At 44.2% G+C, this 10178-nt stretch overlaps 1 protein-coding gene across 1 annotated transcript; it reads right to left on the reverse strand.

The window, feature by feature from the left end:
• Positions 1 to 2757: 2757 nt before the first annotated feature.
• FST (follistatin) lies at positions 2758 to 9516 on the reverse strand. Its single transcript, XM_030237546.2, has 6 exons — positions 9237 to 9516; positions 7060 to 7251; positions 6441 to 6659; positions 5871 to 6095; positions 4601 to 4831; positions 2758 to 3881 (listed from the first exon to the last, which is right to left on the reverse strand). The coding sequence occupies exons 1-6, from the start codon at positions 9316 to 9318 to the stop codon at positions 3799 to 3801; spliced, it is 1032 nt and encodes a 343-aa protein (XP_030093406.2). The 5' UTR covers positions 9319 to 9516; the 3' UTR covers positions 2758 to 3798.
• Positions 9517 to 10178: the final 662 nt, after the last annotated feature.

The raw sequence follows: 10178 nt of genomic DNA on the forward strand, positions 1-10178 counted from the left end.
ATAGCTCAAGGATGGAGACACTTACCTGCTGGGGGAAGGCGGAAGGGAAGCAACCTGGATTCTTGCTCCTGCTTCAAGCACTATTTATGCATGTTACTCAATTACAAATGCAAAATGTGTAGGCAGTCCCTGGGGCAATAACCCAGGACTTCCTCTTCAAAAGGAGCACTATTAGGGTTGCAAATTATCCTCTCTCGATGAATTTTGCTTCCTGTCCAATACAGAAGTATGGCTTGAGCAGGCATGACAGACAGTTCTCCAGCCTGAGCTTCACCTTGAGTTAGTGCTGGATACACTAAAGAAAAGGAAAGGTCTCAGAAAGTGGCTAGCAGTGAACCTGCATCTCACAATTCAAGAACAAGTGCCTTATCTACAAGTATGATATTATGTAAAATGTTGGCTATTGTGATTCCACAACCTCTGGATGTGTTTCTGGGAGAAAGTCTCTGGGGCTGTTGTGATTCATGACTGGTCTATGGTAGGCATCCTCAGAAGATGCTTACTTTACAAGCCTCTCAGGATATGCCACACCTGTGCATCACAATCAGGCTTTGGTGCAAGGTAGGTTTCAAGATTTTCAGCTGTATAGAAATAGCAGTACCAATGAGAGATGCAGTTTCAGAACTTTTAAATAATTTGATTAGCAAAAACCTGAGGTAGTTTTTTGTGGCCATTTAGCATATATGTTCTTGTGTAAATATATCTTGGAATTTTTGTTTCTTTTTTTAATTTGTCCATTGGTGGTGTTCTCCAAGTTATTTTGTGAATCAGCAGCAGGACATAAAACAAGAACCCAGAAATCCTGCTCTGCTACAGTCTCTCTATAAGACATGTAAATATATTTACAATTAAAACCAGTATTTTAATGTTGTTGTTTTGTTGGAAATGAAGTAGCTGGCATCTAACTGAATATAGGAAAAATCTTCTCTCATAGTCACTCTGTCTATTAAACAGGTTGTTTCTCTGTTATTGACATGTATGTATTAGTTCCTTGAGTGGCTTTCCAATAGATTCTTTTTCCATATCTTTGTTCTCCTGGCCCCTGTTCTCTTTTATTTTGAGTTCTATTCCTTCAGGAGACCAAAATCCTGCTCCCTTTACTCTATTCACCATGTACTTCCTTCCAAAGAGACTAGTTATCTAAATGAGGTAATAGGAGGTAACATGAGGTAACAGGAGGGAAAATATTTTTGCTATTACTGTGAATACAATATTATAAATTCATGCTTGTAATTTTTATATATTCAGAGATGAATAAATTATGGTTGCTTTGGGTAATGCTAAACAATCAATTACAAACTAGAATCTTTATACAGAAGACTATAGCAGGAAATTCTTCAAATACTTGTATTTAAACTAAAAGGGTAAATAACTACACTCAGACCTCAGTTCGGAAAAGTACTTAAAATGCCATTTAATAACTTGCAGAAATAAATTTTTATGTTTTATGTAATATGATAGAGAAATTTTTGTAAGTAGGGCCTTACATGTGATAACAACATGACCAGGTAGCGCTGAACAGCATTTTGGTTCGTGCTGTGCTTATGCAGGTTACCTTTCCTCAATTCATTGCAGTAGTAGCCAATCTCAAACAGTGTCCAGTCTTAATATAGGTTGACCAAAAAGAATTTCTGAATTAAACTTCCTCTTAGGAGAAAAATAATTTCTTAGTGATAGTGTGTCCTCAGATTGTTTGATAAATTTCTTTTTTTCTTCTTTGCTATTTATTACACATCTTGAATTTGAGCAAGTAGATCCTGCTTTGCTTTTTTCTATTGGTCATCTAAATGGATAGATGATCAATAGATAAAAATGATAGATGACCAATGGATAAAAATCCAAATGCCTATTTGAATTCTCCTAGAAATATGAAAATAAAAGATGTCTAAAAAAGTGTGGGGCAACAAAGAGAAGGGATGCCATCCACAGGGATCTGGACAGGCTTGAGAGGTGGGACCTTGCAAACCTCAGGGAAGCTCAGCCAGGCCAAGTGCAAGGTCCTGCACCTGCCTTGGGGTGCACACCCACAGGCTGGGCAGAGAAGTGATTGGGAGCAGCCCTGTGGGGAAGGACTTGGGGGTGGTGGCTGATGAAAAACTCACCATGAGCCAGCAGTGAGTGCTCCTAGCCCAGGAAGCCAAGGGAATCCTGGGCTTCATCCAAAGCAGCACTGGCCAGCAGAATGAGAGAGGGGTTCTACCCCTCTGCCCTGCTCTGCTGAGACCCCACCTGGAGCACTGCATCCAGCTCTGGGGTCGTCAGTATAAGAGGGACATGGAACTGCTAGAGCAAGTCCAGTGGAGGGTCATGAGGTTTGTAAGATGACTGGAGCATGTCTCCTGTGAAAACAGGCTGAAAAAGTGGGGATTTCTCAGCCTGGAGAAGAGAGGGTTGTGTGGGACCTCACAGACACCTTCCAGTATCTGAGGGGGCCTACAGGGAATCTGTGAAAGATGTCCCTGCCCATGGTAGGGGAGTTGAAACCAGACAGTCTTAAGGTCTGTTCTAACCCAAAACATTTTGTGATTCTGTGAAATTACAGACTTCCTGTTGAGAGGATTGAGAGTGGAAAAAAAAGACCTATCTCTTCTCCTCTATCACTGTAATTAAACAGTAATGAACTAGAGACATTGTTCACATTTTAAAAGAGGGTTTCTTATACCCATGTGAGCTGAGAACTTTGGCCTCAAGTAGTGCCACATGGTGCAAAGAATCCAGAGGACCAAAACCATTCAGAACGAAAGACTGAGGACTGCCTCTAGGGAAAATTCCACTTTTTATTTTTTTTTTCACTCATCATTTATTTACAAATACACATTATAACTTTTATATACATTGCACATTTACATGGTAGAAAAGTACAAAACTATATATTTAAATGAATTTATATTTAACTCGCCATGTTTGAAAATATAAAATTGCATCAGAAAAAAAGTATTATGAAAAGCAAGAAACTTGAACTGATAAAGCTTTGATATAACTTTTAGCAACACACTGATTGGGAAAGAAAATTTTGAAAGCGGTACTGCAAGACCATCTTAAAGGAAACCCCTGATAAAACACTTATGCATGTGACAAAAAATTGAAACAATAGAAATAAAATAAAACCTTTATTCTTATTACAGTTAGGCCTGTAGATGTTATCAAACTTCACAATCCAATTTCTTTGGGTTCAAAATTTGTATAGTACAGTATAAACTCTCAATACACTGAGATCATTTCAGTACACAATGTGATGAGAAGTAGAGAAAATTAAGTGTAAGAAGTTTCCTTAAAGATTGCCTCACTGCACCTTGACAGTATACTTTAGTCAGTTACAATGCCTTTTGGTCAGTCAAGATTCCTTGTAAACAAAAACACAGGGATCTTTTACGTACAAAACCGGCAAAAAGAAAATCCAATAAATAAATGTAACAGAAACTGACATGCAAGTTTGTTAAAGTGGAAAAAAGTTAACCTCCATGAAACGAAGAGATGAGATCATGTGGGTAGGCTCTAAGGAATGGACTTTCATAGTTTACAAGAAAAAAGAAAAGCTTTACTTTACAAGCAAGAGACCTCACAATAAATAACACTGCTCTTCCCGTAACGAATAAATTTCTTCAAAAAACAAGGTGTACGGTCAACCAGACATTTTATGTATAAATTATAAAACATGACACAGTATAAATAAATGTCTACGAGACTCAACTATATGTATACTTTTTTTTTTTCTCCCCAAAATAAATAAGCATACACTTATTTACAGTACGGACATTGATTTTGTGCCCAGTGGCTGTTTCAATAGTGATGGAGGTTTTACCACTCTAGAATGGAAGATATAGGAAAGCTGTAGTCCTGGTCTTCATCTTCCTCTTCATCTTCTGGGTCTTCATTAATTGCTAGATGGGGGAATACAGGGGAGCTGTTGTTTAAATAAGGACAACAACAGCGCAGAAGCAGCTCAGTGCATGTTTTGAAAGCCCTCTGAACAGCCATAATACAGCGTTGCATTTTATGCGACTTGTAGTGAGATGCTCTTTGGCATCTGCTGTTATGCAATAAGGTTTTTTTACACATAATCTATGAAGTCATAACTGCAGAAAGTTCTGAAGAATCAATGGCTCAGGTTTTATTGGCAGATTCCTGAAATCAAATAAAAAGCGCTCTGGTGTTTTAGTTTAATTGCTTTGTGTCCTTCATTCAGAGTTAGTAGAGGCAACTGTGCTAAACCAGGTGCCACGTACTACCTTTAGGCTTGTTCTTTTGGACCGAGTTAAGAGTTTATCCAGGTGTTAATAAAGCAATCAGCAAAGCACACGAGAGCAGACAAAGTACAAAAAAAGTCACTAGAATTACACTCCTCGGGCAACCCCTTTCTGATAGAATGGCTTGTCCTTGGAACATCCCCAAAAACTCCAACTTGAAGGCCAGCTCGTTGTTGGAGATCTATTGCATTTTATCAGCAACCAAAGTGTGTGCGTGAAAGATAGATACTTATATTCTACTGTACCTTGAATCAATAAATCAATCTTTCTTATGTTTAACGGTGTAAGTCTTCATTACCTAGGTATCGCCTTCAGAAGCCTTAAGTGTCTGCAGAGTTAAAAATCTCACTTACAATTGCAAGATCCAGAGTGCTTAACTTCTAGAAGCACACCCATGGAGCAAGCTGCCTCTTTCATGGCACACTCGCTTGGGTAAGTTGTATTATCGCTGGCACACACTGCTTCTTCTGACTTGCTTTCAGGGCACAGCTCATCACAGAGGGCACACCGACCTCTGCCAACCTTAAAATCCCACAAGCATTTCTTCCCAGCACTGCATTGAATGTCTTCACAGGATTTGGCTTCTAAAAATACACACAGAATACGAGATGTAAGTGAAAAGACAAAGGAAAAAGCAAAGCAAAGATAAGCAACCCCCAAAACCTCCCTTTCCCCTGTGAACTGTGAAGAAAGAAAGCTCAGATATAGTAGATGTGATGATACTTGCTGATTTTGCTCAAGCAAGTATTCCCTTGGACAACAGTGCCTGTCTATGTGTGGGGGAGGAAAGACAGCTGTGCCAGCAAAGCTTGGCCCTGGGAATACAGAATTACATTTGCCTATTGTACATGACTTTCCTGCTCCATTTCATGTCAGTGGAAATTTGGCTCCCCAAATTAGCAGTAAACGCAGGATTTGTCAACAGGTCCAGCATTTCTAAATCTATTATTTTTAAGCTAACCTACAGACAACAGTTGTCTGCAAGATTTGAAAGGAAATTCACCTCAACCCATGCAAACTTAAAGCAACCTGAGACTCCCCCAAATTCCCCCAGCAATTTTGGGGAGCAGAGGCGGCCCTGCAGGTGCTTCTTCATAAGACACTGCGCAATCAATCCTTTCTGGAATCACTTCCAAGACAGAATGTCAGGTTGCACAGAAATTATTTGCCTATCTTCACCCACCCACTGTCTCTAAAGCCCACAATCATTTCTAAAGAGGAAAAAGTGATCAGATGTTTTCAATTAAGTTAACGTAGTCTTTGCCAAGACCACTTGAAGACAATTGTTTCCAGGAATACAGACCTATTGAATATGGTGACCTTATTACATCGTAACCATCTCATCATCTATTTCAGGGAGGCTATTTCTCCATTGGATACTAATGTCAGCACTCACAGCCATAGCAGGATCAGGCCGTCTTCTCCCTCATGCCTACTGCAATCATTTCCAGGACTAAGTTCACCCCAGGCTCTCCTCTTCTGGGAGGGGAGCACTAACCCAAGCTGCTGAAGTCTCTCTTCTTCCCCAGCACTAACTACCTCTGTCCAGTTACATACACGGGACACTCTGAAACAGGTGATTGAGGAAGGCCCCCACACTTAGTCTCCTCCAAAGATACTTACTGACGCATTTTCCTTCATAGGCTAATCCAATGGATCTTCCCAGGAGGCAGGTTGCTTTCCTCAGGTGGCAGGCGCTGGCGTAAGTTATGCCGTCATTCCCGCAGAGATACTGTTCAGGGGAGGTAGGCTCTGGACAAATTCTGTTACATGTCACGCAGTAGGCATTGTTGGTTTGGTCAACCACACACGTGGAGCTGCCTGGGCATAAGACATCCCTGCAGGTCTCTGAAATAAAGACAGAAACACAGTGATTAGTAGAAGATACCAGGATCCCAGTGAGGAGTGTATAGGTGACAACAAGAACAAATGACCACATAGAAGCCTTTAGCACCTCTCCTCATTTAAGGGCTGCTGGAGGATGCCTTCATATCTCAGGGTAGCTGTGTGAACAGAAGTGCTGCCAGACTATGGGGCGCTCTCAGTTCAGCTACATCCTTGTCTGCTGAGCATGGTCTAGTTACTCTCTCCCAACCTGGTTCCTGTGAGGAAGTACATCCAACATCTCCTCCCTACTCTCAGACAGACACCCTTTGGCATTTGAGGGAGATTGGATTAGATTTGCAAACCTACTTTTGCATTTGCCCTGATACTGGACTTCAAGTTCAGGCTGTTCTTTACATCTGGCTTTGAGAAGGGCGCACTCGTTCCTGTAGGTTTTCCCATCTAATCCACACACGGGGCCCTTCCAAGTGATATTAGAGCAATCCGGAGCACAAACACACCGAGGTTTGTTCTTCTTGTTCATTTTACATTTCTTCCCAGGTCCACAGTCCACATTCTCGCATGTTTCTGATGGAAGGAAAGAGGCACCACTTTAGTACCAAGCGTGCAGAAGAGACCTGGTGTCAAAACTGCTTAAAGAAAAAAAGATACCATGAACCCAGAGCACAGAGCAAAAAACACTGTTCTCCCTCCCTTTCCAGAACACGCCGTTCGAGGTAAATTCCATCCGCCAGTGAGGGAGAGAGGGTGTCTCCCCTCCTCCTCGCGATGTGCAAGGCGGCGGGCAGAAATGGGGGTCCCCCCCGCGATCCCGGGGCTGGTACGAGACGTCCCTCAAAACCCCGACGAGGAAGGAGGGGAGAGGACAGCGCAGACCCCTCCAACTCCCTCCCCACTCCTCCTCCCCCAGACCAGCCCCTGCCGGAGCCGCTCCTCAGCAGGGAGCAGCTCGCCAGCACCCCCTCACCTTTGCACGGGATGCAGTTTGGGGCTCCCCCATTAAAAATCATCCACTTAAAAAGCGTGTTGTCGTTGACGTCCTCCGCCGTCCACGACGTGGTCAGGCGGCCACTCTTGCAGCACTCCTCCTTGCTGAGGTCGGTTTTGTAGAGGACCTGGCAGCGCCCGTTCCGCGCCTGCCGGAGCCAGCAGTTCCCAGCTGTGGGGCGGGGGGCGGGGGGGACACCCAGACGGATCAGTGGCGGCCACCAGTGACCCAGACACAGCACGTGCGCCTTGCCGTGACTTTTACTAGACTGTTTCCTTTTATTTGTCCCGTTTCATAACCCGCAGCTACTACGGCCCATTTGGAAGCGCAGTTTAAAAAACAAACAAACCCTCCCCCCCACCAAAACCCAACCAAACAAAAAAATCCTCCCCAAAACCACAAACGAACTAAAAAACCCAAATCAAGAAAACAAAACAAAATCCAAAACAAAACAAAACAAAACAAAATGAAAGAAAGAGAAGACCCGACCAAAACAGAGCGAGAGTTTTTGGAGGTATTTATTGCATATGTAGAGCAGAAGGAGCACTGCCGACACGTGACAGAGGCTTGAAAAGGATGTGCATTTAAAAGGGAATAAAAAGAAAATCGCGCTTGCAAATTCCTTCCTCCTCCCCCTGCCCTCTCCTCCTCACCGCGGCTGCACAGCAGCATTGTTTTAGTGCCGCACAGTTTCACTCCCAGCCCATTTTGCAATCTGCACGAATTGGGAACATTTGCTGTTAGCGAAGTCTTTCGAAATCGCCACATTTTGCTGTTTCTATTAGCAAATGTCTCCTTCACTAAAATAATTCAGCAGAGTTCCAAAAAAAAGTAAGCAAAGTACATAAAATAGAAGGACACTTATAGTAGGAGGTCCCTGAAGAGTTTGAAAAACCGATCAAGCTGGAAAAGTTATAGGTGCCATCCCTCCTGCAAACATTTCAGAGGAAAGTACACTGTCCTTACACCGGATAGAGTGGGTTTTCTTGGAGTTATTTTTTGCCTTTTTTTTTCCCCATTAGTATCCCTGTTATTTATGGAGTCAAGCCAAGAACATTAGTCCAAGCAACTCCCCCTTTTTTAGCTGAAGCATTTTAGTTGAGATGAGTCTCTCCTGAATAACCAATGTGACTTCTCCAGCAACTCAATACCAATTGATTCTGCTGCTAATCCAACCAGGGCTCTATCCTGCCTCCTTACTCCGATGGGAATATACCGCAGCGAGGGGTCAGGATCGGCCAGAGGAGATTTTGCTGGGTGCGGGGGAAGACCCCCCCCCCCTCTGAAAATCATTGAACAAACAATTCTCTTATTTAAAAAAAAAAAGTTTTGTGTCTTACAATTGCCAACGTAAGATTAACTTATATCTTCTATCTGGGGAAGGGAAAAAGAAAAGAAAGAATTATAAAAGAAGCAATGGCAAGACGTCCAGATTGTGGCTGGAACATGGTCTTGAAAAGGGGGAAAGCCCCCAAATTAAAGATCAATATTCCCTTGTGTTGAAAGAGGGCTCTTAAGAGTTATCAGTATCAGGTTCGGGTTTGTTTTGTTCGCACGAGAAAGAAAAAAATCCAACCACCAACTTATTTAAGCATACTCTTCAGTGCAAGAGAATTTACAACGCTAATATTTACTCAGACACACACTCAAAAAAAAAAAAAAAAAAAAAAAAAAAAAAAAAAAAAGTAGGGAGGAGGAGGAAATCCCAATATTAAAGTCAGTAAAATGACCACTTATTGGTTTCTAAAAATGTCAGCTGTAATCGTGGGGTTCTCCATCACCACCTCTCCTTCAGTCAGTCAGAACATATAAAAATCTGAACTAAATTACCAACAAACTTTGTGCATTCTTTCGGCAGCCGAGACTGGGAAATTTCCCTCACGATGCTGCTCTTCATTCATGCTGCATAATAACAACAAAAAACAAGAAACATCCTATCTGTCCTCTATGCCTTTGCAGAGCAGTGCGAAGATCCGATCAAAAAGGGATCTAAGTGACACCTCTGCACCTCGCTACAAAGCGCACAGTTAACTTCTCTTCTGTTGGACCTTGGAGAGAGGCGTTTAACAGCGCAAGCAAACTAAACCGTGCCCGAAAGACAGAAAACATTAGTAATAATAAAGAAACATATCTGCGAATAAATAGTCTGGTCTTACCCTGCACTGTGTGATCTTCCATGAAGTGGCACAGAAACATCAGGATTAAGAGCATGCCCGGGTGGATTCTCTGATTTAACATCCTCAGTATAGCAGGGAGTGAGAGAGACGCAGAGACAGCGTGAGGGGGAGTAGGGAGAGGGAGCGAGCACTAGCCAGCCTGCTTATGATCGCTCTATTGAATGAACGTCAGGCTCTGAATGCAGTCTCTCTTTAAATCTATACGGGGGTCCTAGCTGTCTGCGGTGGGCGGTCTCCTAATGTGTGTGTGTGTCTGCTCGGGGGTGGGGAGATTTAAAAAGTTCAGTGTGAATCAGGTGACATTTTCCACCTTCTGGAAACCCTCTCCAATTATCCGCTCTAGGTGCACGCACACACAGGCGCGCACCCGCGCAGCCCTGAACGGCGGAGCCGCCGGCGGGGGCAGCGGCGGGAGCAGCCCCAGCCCCGGCCCCGGCCCCGGCCCCGGCCCCGCCGCGGAGCCGCCGCGGCCGCGCAAGCGCCACGGGGGGGGCTGGAGACCCGCGGGGGGTCGCGGCCGCCCCAGGGGCGCCCCTGCCCCTCCGGCGGGCGGGCTGGGGGTGCTGCCGGGGCGCGGAGCGGAACGGAGCCCGCCCGCCCGGAGTCGGCTCCGCGGGCGCGGTCCCTGCGCGAGGTGTCTGCGGAGGATACATCCCGCTCCCCGCACCTCCGCCGGGCGGGCGGACACATCGCTCGGCCCAAAGAAACCCCAAACCCCGATCGACCAGCCCCAAACCTGGAAAACCCCAAAAGAGAGAAACGGCTAAAAGTTTAATACCTAGGGCCGTTCCCGGGTGATAGGCTTTTCACTGGGAGAGCCCGGGAGGACGAGACGGGAACGGGGGCGACGTAGGCGGTCTCCTTTCAGAAACAGAAAGATTGCAACATCGATAATGAACTTCTAGGGCACTAGTTTATTAA

The sequence above is a fragment of the Serinus canaria genome, chromosome Z (genome assembly GCF_022539315.1).
Source record: "Serinus canaria isolate serCan28SL12 chromosome Z, serCan2020, whole genome shotgun sequence".
Classification (NCBI taxonomy): Eukaryota; Metazoa; Chordata; class Aves; order Passeriformes; family Fringillidae; genus Serinus; species Serinus canaria.

Coding starts and splice junctions, on each gene's coding strand:
- FST (XM_030237546.2), bottom strand. CDS start 9,318: ATGTTAAATCAGAGAATCCACCCGGGCATGCTCTTAATCCTGATGTTT. Junction 7,252..9,236: donor GGAAGATCACACAGTGCAGG/GTAAGACCAGAC, acceptor CCCGCCCCACAG/CTGGGAACTGCTGGCTCCGG. Junction 3,882..4,600: donor GCACTCTGGATCTTGCAATT/GTAAGTGAGATT, acceptor TCCCCCATCTAG/CAATTAATGAAGACCCAGAA.